This window comes from Caloenas nicobarica, chromosome 2 (genome assembly GCF_036013445.1).
Source record: "Caloenas nicobarica isolate bCalNic1 chromosome 2, bCalNic1.hap1, whole genome shotgun sequence".
Classification (NCBI taxonomy): Eukaryota; Metazoa; Chordata; class Aves; order Columbiformes; family Columbidae; genus Caloenas; species Caloenas nicobarica.
Genome location: NC_088246.1, coordinates 142,405,566 through 142,422,387, shown reverse-complemented (window position 1 = coordinate 142,422,387; position 16,822 = coordinate 142,405,566). Strand labels below are relative to the sequence as shown.

General features: G+C 36.3%; 1 protein-coding gene across 6 annotated transcripts in view; it reads right to left on the bottom strand.

Moving 5' to 3' along the window:
• VPS13B (vacuolar protein sorting 13 homolog B) overlaps positions 1-16,822 on the bottom strand; it is a 459,420-nt gene that overhangs the window by 233,726 nt on the left and 208,872 nt on the right. For 4 of the 6 annotated variants that reach the window (XM_065627245.1, XM_065627244.1, XM_065627248.1 and 1 more), the window contains exons 21-22: positions 14,159-14,306; positions 417-544 (exon numbers count right to left, since the gene is read on the bottom strand). In XM_065627245.1, coding sequence (XP_065483317.1) covers positions 417-544; positions 14,159-14,306 — 276 coding nt within the window. The remainder of the gene's footprint in view (positions 1-416; positions 545-14,158; positions 14,307-16,822) is intronic. The other 2 variants (XM_065627247.1, XM_065627249.1) reach the window with 1 other exon arrangement.

Below are 16,822 nucleotides of genomic sequence, written 5' to 3'. Positions count from 1 at the left end.
ATGTCATACTGTATCACAGCCCCCAAGAAAATATTTAGCGTACACACTTTCCTCAGTTATTTTTAGAAAGGAAGGTATTTTGCAAATCTAACTACCGATAAAAATGTGTACGGCCATGTTCATGATACAGAAAAGTGTGACAAGCATTTTTTCTTCATATAATTTTTTAAAGGACCTTCCCCTTAGACATAAAAAAGTATTGTGAAAACTAATATTCTGAAACCAAAGCATTCTTTTCTTAAGTTACCAAAAATCTATATTTTATTTTTCATTCTCTAGGACTTTGAAACTACTGAAATAAGACAATAAAACTTGGGAGCTCCTTTAAAAACCCTCTAATAAAAAGCACTAGGATGCATAAAAAGTATCATAAACTTTGGAAAGACATTTTTTTTTCCACTTCCTTTTCATCTTACCTGAAGTGTAAGGCGCTTAACTGCATTCCACACAATTCCAATAAACTCCTTCATTCTTTCTTCAGGACTTCTGCTGCTTTCAGATGAGTTCAGCATGGTTTTCACAGGAAGTGACAAAGGACGAGACTCTAATGCAAACAACAAAACGCAATTACACAAAGAATATATAACTAAGTCAGATACTTGCTGGTAGCAAAGAAAATAGATTACTTATTTTAAATTCTAAAAGAGATTTTTCTCTCACTGGGTGTTTATTACTCGTTTTAAACTTGGCAATGCAACTGTATCAGTTCTGCCTGGTGAGAAACGCAATGAAATGCTTAAACTTTTTAAATGTAAACTGCTAATAAAATATTATGAAGAATGCTTGACCTAAGCAAATTAAGACAGTTTTCAAAGTGTGATAACCTATTTGGTGACAGAATAGCAATCAAAGAGGCTTTCACACACATTGCTGCCAGTGTAATCTAAAAAGGTTTTAATTGTCTAAACTCATTGTAGGAAAGACAGCCCATATTAAATTACAGTCTTTGATTTGTTTTCTTTAAAAAATTCACTTAACAAAAACATGAACATGCTTCCAAAAAAAGGCATAAAAATTAAACCATTTTCTTACTTTGCCAGACTGAAAAAGTATACAATATTTCAGCAAAATTCAATATTTTCTAGTAAAAGGAGAAAATTCCTTAAATTGTTAATTATTTACTAACATATGGAAAGATTTTAGATATCAGAAGCATTTAACTGAATATGAGCATAGTAGAACTTCAAAAGAGGACTAGTGAGACTGAGTAGTAACTACAAGTTCATTAAAGACTGTGTGAGTAATACACAGTTCTTCCTGTCATCTCTTACAGAATATCCTCCTTCTTATGTTTTGGGATACCCACCGAATTATTGTCAGCTTCTTTAACATTTCCAGCTTTGGTCTACATGATGTTGTGCTGACAAAACTGCAGGAATAAATTATGAAGTTTTCATGACTTCATTTTAAACTAAATTGAAATCAGCACAAGTGTGACAATTTATGTCTCCCAATTAAACAGCCAGGAGAAATCTGTGGCATACCAACTACAGAAAAAGTCTTAAAATTATGCTATCAACTGAACTCAGGTGAGCAAAAGTACATCCCCTTTGATATGCACCACTGGATCTTCAGCCAGTTTTGATCATGCAAGGAAACATGCAAGGAATTAAAAATGAAACATCCGAGAGGTGAATTTCTGCCAAAAGAATGCAATGTTAATGCCAATTGAGGAATTAATTTGCGACATTTTTCCCAGCAAGGCCAGGAAAGACCAGATTAATAGTCCAGAAAAACACCCTTCAACAAACAGTACTTTAATGATCTGTAAAGAAAGAGAAGCATTAACTTTATTAAACTTGATGGGGAATCAAAAGATTCAAAAAGAGAGCTGGTCAAAAGAAAGAGCATTTTTATAGCTGCAGTATAATTGGTCCTCTCAGATATTCCTGGCTCCAATTATGGATCTATTAGAATGATAAAGAATGAAAATTGGATCGTGAGACTGTAAAAAGTGTGACATTTCAGGGCTGTTTGTTGTCTGCTGTGCTGCGAGGAAATTGTTCATATGGAGAAGCAGTGTGGAGTAGCTATTTCATAATATTTTCTCATGTGGACACTTCTATGCCATGCAGTGAGTATCCATCCACATTATGAATGGATAAAGTTAAAACAAAGACATTGAGTGAGGAATAGCTGTTCTGCTTTAACTTCTTACCCTACCTAAGTTCACACCATCTTCTCTGTGGAGTCAGGCCCCACAGTACACATATTACAAGGTAAGAATTAGGAACAGCTTGAGTATCCAGAAATATTAAAATAAAAAAGAGTTACTGGAACGTAGAACTCCATAATACAAGTGTGGGTGAGAATGGTATAAAGAGTCATTGTGAGAGTGTGGAAATTTCACAGACAGGAATGCTTCAGGTCAGCATGAAAGTATGTTTTAGAACGTAAAACATCCTACGTCACCGAGCAAGCGCATTCTTTGTGCATGGGATCTAAAGCTCGGTTTTGTTGCAGTCTCCCATGTTTTGTTTGTTGGGAAACACACTCCCCTAATTCTCTCTCAATTAGGGGAATCAACTTTCTAATGCGATTAACAACTACCCCTGAATTAAAAATAAAATGAGCTGACAAAAGCACCAGTTGTTTTTCTCCATATATGTGCAATTCAAACCTGCAAAGCTGAGTGAAATTCCAGGGATATCCATGACAAACAACAGCTTCACTGTAATACCCCATACTGAACCGAGAGACCAAAAAAAAGCCCTCAAAACCCAAACAAACAGATAAGGAACCATTGAACCAGAAATTATAGAAAAGAGCGAAGTAATAAGAGATGCTTCAGAGTGGAAAGAAGAAGCAAGAACAGAATTAACACCTGAAAAGAAAAGAAGAAAAGTTGTGTGTTCATTTTCTTCCTGCACTGGTAAGTCCTAGAGCTTTGTCTGAGGGGATGCTGGGACAGAACAATGTTTAATTCCCGATCAGGCAAGACCAGCAGCAGATGACAGTTGCTCAGAGGCTGGTGTGGCTATCATGTGTGTTTGGCTAGTCCTCAGTCGTAGACATGTAGACTGGATCAGCTCCATCTGTCTCGGTATGAAGGTTAATCTCCTAAAACAATTATGCTACTCAGCTACTACTGAACTGAGAACCTAGGAACATTTCCTGGCACTGTAATCAGCCTTGTCTTGAGGCCAGGAGCCAGTCAGCAATAGCTGGATAGAAAATATTATTTGTATGAAACACAAACTAACAAGGGAAAAAAAAATAAAGGGAGAGTGTCTCCAGGTTGTAAGAGTTGAATTTTTAAGAAAACCAGTGTACAGAAACAGAAAATGTTCCTTCTCTCATCTTCTAGTCCCATACTGTGTAATTGGTATTTTTGTAAAAATATACACCACAACTACTTCAATCAACTATCGAACACTCAGAGGCTGTCACACTCACCATCAAGTTCAGAACATATGCTGGTAACAGACTTTTTGAAAAGGACAGATCAGAACAATAAGGATTGAGCTACCAGAACCAGCAGTTTTCACAATTCATTTCACAACTTACGGTCAAAGTATTGAGGCAGTTCCAAGTCACAATCCTGCAAAATTAATCATAAATGTACTCTCTTTTTAGAAGATGCCGCTAAGCAAGACTTAAAGGTATAAATTCTAGACAGAGGTGTCTTTCTTATGCCACCTCCTTTGTGATTTTTAGCCTACTTGAAACTGGGTGCTTTAGAAATCTGATCCATAAAAAGATCTTTGGGGAAAAAGTTGCTACTCTGTGCTATTAATATTCAGCGACACAAGGAACACGGAAGGTGAAATAAAACTTTTGAAGTGCAAAGATTTGGCGCAAATGGACATGTCCTCAAATGAACCGAAGCAGAAAAGACCACAGATCAGAGATTTTCCACTACTGGGCTGAGGACTGCTGGTAATCTGTGCTCGCCACTGGCCTTGTGCTCTCAGTTCCCCCTCTCTCCTTACGGCTAGCCACTGAACTAAAGAGAGGTAAAATACAATGCTAATACCTTATTCCTAATTTGTCTGTGGTACAGATCCATGATGTCTCATCCCTCTGGCACAAGACGACTCCTTTCTGCTGGCCCACTGTGTGCCTCGGACGCATCGTGCATCAAGAGGGCAGCAGCTTATATCTGGGTGGAAAAGGTCATCGCGCTGCAGGCAAACCTGTACTTCAGTGACCCCCAAAAGCTCAGAGAGCTCCCACTCAAAGACACAGTTCATAGAGAAACACCCGAGCAGCAGCCTGCAGTAGGACAGTTTCTCCACCATCCCATCATATGACCCTACTCAAAATGCATCTGTCATATGACCTGCAAGAAGTTGGGCAAGCTTTCCTTTCCACATCACATCACCTGTCACACGGCTTCTCACACATCAGAACCGAGGTAAGCTGAGAAAAACGCTGCTGCAAACTAATCATAGTTCCTAAGAGGCCATGACAGGAAAACACGTGAACATTAACAGTATTTAAAAAAAAGAAAGAAATCAAAGGAAAGCATACAGTTATTGCATGGCTCTTTCTGGAGAGATTCTTATCTGATAAAATCAGAAGTAGTCTCCATAATGTCAAAGAACTCAATGGGATTTCTTAATATCTATTCACCTTTTCATGCACTAGATACGGCTTTTTAGCAGAAATAAAAACAAAAATACAAAGGTGTTTGCGACAAATGCAAGCCAGTAAAGAACTGATCAAGGGCTCTAAGGGATTAGAAATGAGACTAAAATGCAGTGGAGGAGAAAACTGAAACTTCAAACAACTCTGAGAAAAAAATCCAAGTGGCCTACAGATGGGGTTTTTTTTGCAAAAAATTGGTTTCTTCGTATGTAAAACAAAACAAAAACTTCCCCAACCCCTTATAAGAAAAAAAAAACCAACCAACTACTTAAAAACGTATTTGGTCTTTTCCGTAAACCAGCAATCTTTGGGTTTTATGTGTAACATTGTGAAAAAATAAAAATTCAGTGAAACTTGTTATAAAAGCTTGTTTATCCTTAGGTTTGCATTCCAATTTTCCTCATAACTCTACATATTCTTATATTTGCAAGAGAACAGAACTAAATACATATGTCCATACACAGAGATAAATGAAGGCATTACAATTGATTCACACTTTTGTGTATATATATATACATGATGGCCAAAGAAAAAATTCTGTTCTCAGTGGAAGGTATTATATAGAATAGTTTTGTCCAAGGATTTAATATTAAAACATTATATATGCATATAAGAAATTGCAAAACCACAGAGGAATATTTTGTAAAAAATACTTCCTATTTTAATGTATTATTTTTTTCCCACAATCCAAATTGAAAACAAAAAGTTAAAGTACCAGGCTGACTGAAACCATTAGGTGAAGCTCAAAGAGACCTTTGAAGGTCCCTTCTAACCCAAAATATTCTATGATTCTATGATTTGCCAATATTTTCTGAACCATCTGTACCCATCAGAAGCATTCCAGAAATATTCACATTTTATTTTTGCAGTATCATAATTTATTCCCTATAGCCCCATTCCTGGATGACTGATATTTGAATTATTCATGTAACCGAGCTTGCTTTTCTAAGGATAGGTTATGATGACCTGTGTGTAAAAAAATTTGCACTCTTCATCAAGATGCTTGAGAACAAAGGCAGTACTTAATTAACTTAAATGATTGCAGAAAGTCCTTTTCAGCTTATAAAAAGATGCAATATTTTGCTTGCATACTGAATAGTCTTTGAGTAAATAATTTCTTTACTGGGCTTAGAGCATTTTTGCAATCTACTTTACCAACGGTGCTGATAATACGTTACTGTTATCAATCAAGATGATAATTGAGCCACACAGTCCCTGACAAACAACCAGAGCAAAGTCCTTTATACCCAGGGAAACTGCAGCAGAGGGATACAACAACTACATTAGAATGGGCATTCAATGAGCAGCAGAATAAGTGTTAAAATATAAAGACTTTTGACTTTTTACCCAACATGCCTTTTTTATGGAGTAAACATGTCAGTAAACAGAGACAAATGTACTATTAACACTGTTGTGCAAACGAAAAGGATCTTTCTGTGTGAAAGTGGGGGTTGGCTAGGGAATGGCTATGGTCAGCATTTTCTCCCACCAAGTTCTTAATGACTGCTGAACTATATCTGGAAAAAAAAAACCTATCTAGTTCTGGGAACAAAAATTAAAAAAGGACTGACACTTTCGTACACATCACTAATAGCCCTTCACAGGCAAAACTGAGCTACTATATTAGTAATTACAAAAATGTGTTATATGTGCATTCGTATCTAAAGTCCGTGTCTGAATTTGTCTGAATATTGCTTACCATTCCAAATAAATTTTATACTATGAAGTAAGAATTTCAGCCTTGGATTTGCAGGAACTTTTCTGGTAAATGCAGGAGGAATTCTGCCCAGTTTTCTGCCTTTTTAAAGACACTGGAAGTTTCTCAGTCTTTTAAATGTAATCTAAAAATAAACACCCAGTCTCTCTCAGCTTTGAATTTCTCCATACAGAAAGTGTTTGACAAACTACACTGGCTTTGTGTTATTAATATCTTTGAAATCCACACACTGAACTGAAGAAATCATGCCATCACAATACAAAAGTCAAACCTTTTACTAACTATGAAAACTCACAATAATTAATTTTCAATATAGTTATGTGACTGTCCAGCCATTTAAAAGTTACTATAAATCATCTGTGTCTGGAGACCTTTCCTTTAAATAATCCTTCCAAGAACTAAATCCCATTTATAAAAATATAAAGATCCTAGTATTTTCAGGCACCCTACCTAATGTGCACCAGATTTAAATTCCTATATTTTACTTTGCCTATTTAGCATCTATTTAATTTCATTCATCTTACCAAATAAAACAGTCATATATATATTATAGCAGGCATGAATAAACGATAATCATTCAGTTCATTAAGCAGAAATAGTGACCTACTAATTCAAATACTTCAGATAATCCATTGATTTCTCACCAGCCAGACTTCTCTCAGATTTGCCAGTTTTTTGCATTCCAACAGCTCATTTTAGCAAGAATCTAATTCAGCATTCTAGTTCTACTTCAGGGGGGAAAAAAAAAAAAAAAAAAAAAAAAAAAAAAAAAATCTATCTCAGTAATTGCATCCAGTTTAGCTAAGTATAGGTCATACGCTGACACAATGTATTCAAGAGAAAATTTATTAATTTAAGATGAAGCTTCATATAAAAACAGTACCACTGAATCAGCTGGTCTAAAATAGAGACATGACTACATTTGAAGCTTCCTCTTTCTTCCACTTTTATAGAAAAGTATGTAATAGTGGTTCAGAAGTGTCTCGTGTATATCTTGAAGGAATTTTAAGAATTACTTCATAGAATCATAGAATACCAGGTTGGAAGGGACCTCAAGGATCATCTGGTCCAGCCTTCCTTGGCAAAAGCATGGTCTAGACATGATGGCCCAGCACCCTGTTCAGCCGAATTTTAAAAGTGTCCAGTGCTGGGGAATCCACCACTTCCCTGGGGAGATTATTCCAAGAGCTGATGATTCTCGTCGTGAAAAATTTCCTTCTTGTGTCCAGTTGGAATCTGCCCAGGAGTCACTTGTACCCATTGCCCCTCATCTTTTCCATGTGACTCCTTCTCAAAAGGAAGTCTCCATCTTCTTTGCAGCCACCCTTTAAATACTGGAACATGGTGATAAGGTCTCTGCTAAGCCTTCTTTTCTCAAGGCTGAACAAGCCCACTTCTCTCAGCCTTTCCTCATATGGTGGCTTCCCAGCCCTTGGATCATCTTTGTGGCCCTTCTCTTGACACCCCTCTCCAGCCTGTCCATGTCTTTTTTGTATAGCAGGGACCAAAACTGGACACAGTATTCCACATGTGGCCTGACTCGATTAAAGCTTTCAACATTAAATTACTAATACTTCCCATAACAACCAAGAAGCTCCAGTTATAGTAAGAATCTAATGACCAGCATGTTATTGTACCTACACTATCAAATATTAGGAAGTGATTGAAAGGAAAGGTGGGGATCTTTCCTTGCCTTGTTTCCTATGGAAAGAAAGCTTACACGATCCTATACTCTATGCATATGTGTGCAACTCATTTGCTCATCTTCTAATTCCTTCTACATTTGCTGGTCAATATAAATCAAATTTGACAGGATAAATATTTCAAAAATACTATGTTTCTACAGCCTCTGGGAAAGTAAGTAAGCAGGGGAAAGAAGGCAGAAATTGGCGACAGGAGCTCTGTCCTTATTAGAAATCAGACAATTTATACAGAATAGAGAATATAAAGGCCATCTGGGACAGACTTTTGAACTTTCTTGTTATGACACTGTCACTGTTTAAGGCTGGGCTGGCAATTAAACAGACAACAGATGCTCTCTGCTAACCCTTTCCCTCTCCGGAAGGGAAAGGAAAAAAGGGAGAGAGACTTATGAGTTGGAAAATTAAAATAGCTTTAATTTAAAAAAAAAGAAAAAAATTATAATAGTATTAATATGATTACTACTACTACTACTAACAGAAATAATGAAATATATCTAAAAAGACCTATATTGAGCTCCCCCATAAGGATGATGGAATTGCACCCGTGGTGAGGCACACCGCAGGCACTGCAGGGCAGGGAAGTCCCAGACCAGACCCAGCAGCAGATGGGAACTGGATTCGGGAATGTACGGAGCAGAAGAATGGGCAGAGTGTCTCATAGACACTGGCCATAGAAGAAAAGAGAGAGACCCCCACATTCCCTCCGTTTTAAACTGAATATGACATGTACGGGATGGAATACTTTGTCTGTCAGTTTTTGGTCACTGTTCTGTCCGCTCCTCCTCACAAGTGCAACCCTTTTACGCCCTTTCACTTATGGAACACAGATTTAGCAGTGACCTTGGTTTCTATAGGGATAAGTTTAAACATGGGCCTTTCTGCATGCCATTCCTACCGTTACCTTAGTAACAACTGTAAACATCGGGAGTTATCAATTCTAGGAGCAGACAGTGACTGAAAAAATCTAGTCAACTTCAGAAAGTGCGGTTACTTAGAAGAAATTTAACTGAAAATGTACTGAAAGGAGAATTGGTTGTCTCCTAGCCAAAAGCAGGACAGAAACTATCCTCCATGTGCTTGAAATACAAACAAATAGTAGACTAGGTGTAACTTAGCATTCACAAAACTTTAAAACTCTTTGATTATTTCTCTGTAAGAACAGTAGTTCCACAGAACAAAATATCAATGTTTCAGAAACACAAGTAAGAGATTTTTCCAAACTGGAATGGTTTCATGTCCTGTCTCTCTCTCCATGTGCATATACTCTTACATGCCACAGATACATTTCCTGCAGAATGAAACAATGCTGGATTCTCTTTCTCAGCTTTGAACTTGGGACTGATACTCCATGGTAATACTGAAATTGCAGTGGAATTTAATAACCAGTGCACACTCCGACCTGTGACCAACCTGGCTTACGGAAAAAAAGTTGTCCAAAACCCACCGCTGCTTAATTCTCTTTTGCAAATGCCCTTGCAATCTGTCCACCAGACAACAAAATGGAGCAATCTCTGGTCACAGGCACCAGGCCTAGTGATGAAAACCACTTGCCCGCTGTCATATGCCCTGATGTACACTCACGACGTGGCTGAAATTCAGTCAGCCCACGTACCATGACGAAATAGCTGGTTGTGGCACACAAGGATCTGGAAAATTTTATGTGACAACTGCACTTTCAGTTATGGGATAGGGCATTTAGTTTTCATGTGCCTTTGTAAGAGGCTATGGGGCCTACTCCAGCGGAAAGGTTCATGTTTTCTTAAATGACACATTAAATTCCACTTACACACCTATCCTGTGGCTATAAGAAAAGTAAACTTTCAGGATTCTGAGGAATCAAAAAAAAACTAGTAACCTTTTCAGCCTCTCTAAAGTAGCTTCTTTCATTAAAAGCATTCCTCATACTAAAGAATATGTGTGAGGCTACTTTTCTACTGTTATGAAAAATTAGATGCCATAGTCACTGGGTTACACCTCACAAGCCAGTATCAAATTTGCATCTGGTATATCATAGTTACTTCCAAGCACTGCTAAATGTTGGATGTTACAGTAGATGTTGGTGAAATCAAATTTCAGTGTAATGGCTACAAAAAGACCTCACTAGGAGGCAGAAAAAAGAAAAACAAACAAATGAAACAACCAACAAACAAAACCCAACCAAAATCAATTACATCTTTAAGCATGCAAAATGTTTTTATGTTTTTCAAACTAAGTGAAAATAATTATAATCATTTAAGAACTTAATACAAATGAAATCTACAAGTTATTTTAGTAATGAATGAGCATCCATCTTGAATATGTGAAAACAAACATCTTGAATACGTGAAAATGAACATTTAATCATAATTAAATGGTGTGCACTGGACGGCTTTCAAAGACTGCCCTATTCATCTACTGCAGCACAAAATATCTTTCTATATAGGTATGCTGCACATGCTATATATGTATAATATTACATATTTATACACACATATAGCAATCATTTTCCCACTATCCAGACATAAGAGCTGCACTTCCATGCCTGGCTACAAGTCTGCAAATCACGTTTTACTGAACTAACAGGGAAATGCCGAATTGTCGCGAATAGGAGGAGAAGTGGGTGAATGAAGAATTGAGGTTTGGTTTTGGTTTTTTTTTTAATATTCTCTCTTTATCACCTTGTTTGTTCATAGCCACATCATACAAAATTTAAACCACATATTCTATTATCTTACTCTGTTTTTGAAGCCGCTGTGGTTAGGCTGATTTATAAATAACTACAATTAGAGACTTAAGAACAGAAACCTTGGATTTCCACAGACAGATACCATATAAATAGTAGTTTTGCTCTTTTCCCATGCTTCATTCTTGGCAAGGTCTCAGCAGCCATTAACTAATAAACTGAACTCAAGATCAATGCTTTAAATCATTTAACAGCTGTGATTACAAACTGCTTTCATTTATTACAGAGAGTTGGTTTCCAGCAGTTCTCCAGGGAATGACTGCTGAGATGTTAAGAGTTGAAAAGAGTGAATTCAAAATCACCACCTGAATAGCATGATTTTAAGATACAAACTCAATCTGCAAAGACTATGCATATGTGCTTGCTCTCAATGTAGGAATCTCAGTTTTCTGACAAGGCATCTGTATCTAGAGACTTGATGATTAAGAAATAAAAGGCTTACAAGGATTATTGCCCCTTTTACCTAAAATGCTTTTGTAGCATAGGTAGCATTATAGGTCCTAGATCTATAATCAGTGTGGTATTCCTGGTTTTAAAAGGTGGGACAAATAATGAAAGAACAGTCAGAGAGAAAGTAGGTGAAATTAAAAGAAAGGGAATAAAGTAAAAAACTGTGAGTGAGGGACCCAGAAAAATCAGAAAGAAGAATCGCAGACACTCTATTTTTAGTTTAATAAACTAGCCACTCATTCAGCATATTCCGGCACGTTATATACCTGTAAAGAAATGAATTGTGAAAGGAAAGATCCACCAAAACTTCTCTGAGAATGATCTCATCTTTCCCACTTGCACCCATGCAGCCTTTTCTAACCACTGTAACTGGTGGCTTTGTAATCAAAGCAGCGACTTTTTTTGTGACACGACATATTTGTTAGTTTTTACTGTCCCCTGAATCTTCCCGTGCAAAGCCAGTTCTGACAAACAGGGCGCAAGATGAACTCTACAGGAAAAGCTTTTACCATCACCTGCAGTTTCAGGAGCTGTACAGAGAACAAGCCCGCGGGGCACTGCAGCGCGACATGGCTCTCCTTTCATTAAAGGAAATCTGTGTGGTCTACCAAAGCGGGCAGATATCATCCCTTTAATTATTTCATTGGTATACAAGGCTTTTGCTCTTTGGTATTCATTTTATATTTTTATTCCCCACTTTCACATGTAAATCTCAAATACTTCTAACTATATTACACATGGTATTTTATCTCCAGAGTATAACAAAGATGTAGACATTTTTAAACACTGCTTGCCTTCAAACCAGCAGTGTTGGGCACACTACGTATTAAAAAAACAGGCAAAACAGACCCTCTGCTAAATGTATGTAGCTTCACTTAAAAAAACCAGTAACGTTTTTCAACAAATTAATAGTTGAGAATGAATGAAACCAAATTTAGTAATCTCTTCAAACCAGCAGTTGCGCACACTACATATTAAACCCAGACAAAACAGACCCTCTGCTATATGTATGTAGCTTCACTTAAAAAAATAGTAAGGTTTTTCAACAAATTAATAGTTGAGAATGAATGAAACCAAATTTAGTATTCTTTAAAAGCCTGCTTCTAGTTCAAAAAAGAAAACCCTTATTCAAGATTGTCTCTTGAGAGAATTGGTACTATCACCTTTCGTTTATTAGTATCAGACTCTATGGCACTAAATTGTTTTATAAAGAAGCCTAATATCTGCTTAATCACAAAAAACCCAGCATAAGGTTAAACTTATTTGATAAACTGAATCAGTAAAGTTAGTAGCTAACCTAGATGAAACCTAAAAAGGAACTTTTCATTTTTGCACCAATGTATGCTGTACTAAGTAATTGAAAACACACCTTGATACTGACTTTTAATTAAAAAGTGGAAGAACTTGAGATGCACAGAAATACTTCCTTTACTTTTAGGATGTTACTAATATTCTTGTTTTGTCATTTCTGCACTCGTGCACAAAACCCAAAACAAAAACTACATTCACGGCATTTCTAGATTTTGAACAATGACATCTTTTATAACAGCAGACTGTTCTGGTGTGATCATTGCTGCAGAAAAGATAATACTCAAGGTGAAAAATAACAAGGGTGAAAATCAAAACTAGCTACTAGGATGAGCAGGTACCAGATTAGGACGCTAATTTTCAAAACTCAAGTACAAAGCTACTTCTGCAAACTACATTTGTATTTTTATAAATCAGTAATTAACACAAACTAATCTATCAACTATTGATGCAAATAGCTGGCTTCAAATTACAAATATTCAAAATTACGGAAGTTCCTCTAGTGAATTACAACTTTGTGCTTTCTTGACAGGCACAGGTAGAACTGACCTCAAGAAGAAAATAATTGTATCATTTATGACGTTGATATAGCAGAACAGATGATAAATACAGTTAAAAGAATAATATACTTATTACAGTCATTCCATTACAGGCAAAAATAATGGAAATTCATAAATGAATGGTAAAAATAAAAGGATAAATGGTAAAAATAAAGGTTATTCATAAATGAAATAGAAAAAGTCTTCAACATGAATCTATCATTTTACTAGCAATGATAACATGGCAACCCATATATTATCCAGTAAATAGATTTTCTGGGTTTAGTCCTTTTTAATCTCAAAATAAGAATTAAACCCTACCACTAATGGACAAGATTGTAACCTCAGTTTCAGCAGACAACATCTTGAATTACTTCTTCATTATCTGGAAATCAACATCAATGCAAGGGAAAAGAGAATTTGTTTAGCGTATTTCAGAAAGATTACTAAAAGTCTTAGCTGGACAGTCAATTTTTTGGACGATCTCCTTTGGATGATTTTGGATTAACAAATAGCCTAGAAAAATCCCAGAAAGCCGTATCATCTTGATTAGTGATGACAAAGTTTAACTTTAGCACTCTTAAGTGGTCAGGAAATATTCCCACATTTAATAATTTCTTGAACTCCAGAAATAGAGGTGCAAACAAATGCATTTTCTATGGGAGAGTGATTTTGAAAATGGTGAATTTTAATTGTTTATACAGAAATTTTACTTCTATACATGTCAGGCTCTAAGCCATGTGAAAAGACTGATTGAAACCAAAGGATTAATCATAGTGTATAGAGTCTAATAAAATTATGGACTAAAATACTAAATATCAAGGCAAATATCAGATATTCTATTGAAAGCACATCTCCTTTATCTTGTTTTAGAAAATGTGTTACATGAAACTACCAGGGTCCCAAAGATAGTACCTAAATGAAAATGAGAAGAAAATTAAACATATATTTCAAAATTGCAAGTTTGATTATTTTTAATTTTAAAAAGTTGTCATTTTCTGGGAGAATATTTCTTTAAAACTGAAAGCTGCTCCACAGTATTTGCACAGCTGATGCTGTTCAATTGCAGACGCATGTTACTGAGGGAGACTGGCAGGGCAGAACAGCTGGTTTCATTAAGTGACCGTACCTGTTACTGTTTTGGTTTTGACAGGGCTGCTGGCGTACTCAGAGGCTTGATTTGATTGCTGCCTGGGCAAAGGTGCACTTCCAACTGATGCTTCATCCTCTTTTTTCCGAGTTACTGGCACACCAAGCGGAACAGTTCCTACAGACTGCTAGAAATAGAGGTGTTTGTGAAACACTCAAAGCCAAAGCACGTTAATATTGAACAAGGACACCGTCTTGAGCAGCATGTCTTAAACTACATATTTTGAAATGCATAGAGGATGACTTGAAACAATGATTGGAGCACATTTACTTGGAAAACAAGTTATGAAACACTACGTTCAGACTTGCATTTGTAATTATTTTAGTTTTGTTAGTCTGAAGAAAAGCTCTACAATAACAAAAAAGTGAAATAGAATTGATTAACTTAATGCCATGCTTGTTCGCCAACCAAAATGCACATGAATAAACCTGGATAACCACAAAGCAAAATAATTATCTAAATGTTTAACGGAAACTAGAAAACTGCAGCCAGATATGGAGATCCCAAAATTTTGCTAAGAAATTTATCAACCTTCATTAAACTTCAAAAGAAAAGATGCGTTGTTATTTTTACATTATTATATTTGTTCCTCACATTTTAGATATGAAATGCAATCCTGGCAACTACTGATCTTGAATTGTTTTGTCTTTCAAGCCTATCAGTGAACTACAAACTGCTGAAAATATGACACTCTTAAACAAAACTGAAGGCATTGAAGTCTGTATCCGTATTCTAAAGATCAGAAAAGAGTGATGTGTATTAATCCACACGGGTTCTGGAACTGGAGGTCCACAAATGAATACAGTCTCTTGGCTCTGTTGTTACTTTTTTTTTTAACTAATGTGAGCTAGAAAAGACAGAATCACAAAAAAAATGGATCCTCAATTTTGCTGTACAGTTGGCTGGTAACATTTTGCTGTAGTATTTGCTGCTGCCTAAATCGTTGACGTGTCGCAGTTGACAAAAGCAGAATATTTCTACAGTTGGTTTTGCAGAGGGTTATCATTTAAAGATGACAAAAGTTTTTTCTAAGGATCACACATCAGGATTACACGCATCTTAATCAATTTTTGTGTAATTTAATTTTGTTGGTATTGGAGCAAAAATGTAATCCATATAGCTGGGTAATGAGAAACCTCACACGTTGCATTAGGAACCTCTGTGGGAAACAAATTCGTGTGAGGCAGGCAATGTGCTTGTAAATTCTCTCCAATAGAAAACAGATCACTGAATCAAGCAGTGTGCAACACGTGCACACACACAAAACCCCAAAACAACAAGAAAAACCATTTAATTGAAGGAGAATGACTTCCAAACGCCTTCACCATTTTCCACTATAAAAGTAAATTGAAATAAGAAAGACAATCAACTATTTAATCCTACTCCATTGAAAACAATCAACTTATATATACAGCGGTAGGCAAAGTTAATAGGAAAATACTAATGTCAATGACAAACAGAACTCTCATCTTTCCTCCTCCCCCTAAATGTACAGTCATCAGCTTTGTCTCCAAAAGCACTAAGGAGTCATTCTGGAATACAGTAACATGCCACTTTGGTGTCCTCTAGCCATAACGACAACAAAAGAACCACCAGTTTTGAAAAGACAAGTATTACACCACAGAAATCCTTCCCACGTGCACATAAAGAGAGAGGCTGAAGTTTTGTAAACTTTTGTCAGACACATTACAGCATTTCTTTTCAAAATTTAGCAGTTTATCTGATACAACCTTCCATAAGGCAAAACCATCTGCGGCTTTCCCATGACATTAACTGTTGAGGCACGATTTGGCCATTTTGGATGTAACACTGGAAGAACACGGACTTGCCAAAGTGAAGCAAGAGTTTCTGAAGAATGAACACAGACAATGCAAGACAGTACAAAAGACAACAGGATGGAAATACCGTCTGAAGGAGGAGTATCTATTTCTGAACCACTGAAGAAACAGATCAGCAACATATAAGAAGTTACACCACTAGTCATATAGTGAAAAACATCAAGGCTATCACAGCCAGACAAAGCTGGAAAAAATTATGACCAAATATTGAGTGCTTGAGTGCTGATCTGGACAATGAAACAGCTGTTTCATCTTTGCTCACTGAAATCAAGCCTGATGTTGCTGCTGATGACGCCCAGTACAATCTTGTCAGGTTTTTGGCACGAGATTTCTAGTTAAAAGAATGCAGAAGATGAAACATCAATGTTGAACTAGATGGAAAAGGATCATCAAGATTTGGGTTTTAGCCACAAACTGATGAGGAAATTGTGGCTTGGGAAATGTCAGATGACAGGAGCCTCACAGCTGTATGAGAAGATATATCTGATGGGAAAGGAAATATTGCAGGCAAGTGTTATCCGAAGAATCCAAGAAGCTAACGATAAAGTAATATGTAGTAAAGTTTAACACACCTACTTGGCATGTAAGCTTTATGGTTACTAATTGGTAGTGTTGTAAAGAAGATAAATAAAGAACATTTAATAAAGTTATGGGACTACAGCAACATTTATATGAGGTTGCTTCGTTGACACAAAGTCACAAGCAGATTCTGTTCTAGAATACTGACCACAGATTTATCAGTGCAATAATGTTTTGTGACTATTACACACTGAATACGAGATAAAGAATTATTAATGGTACTCAC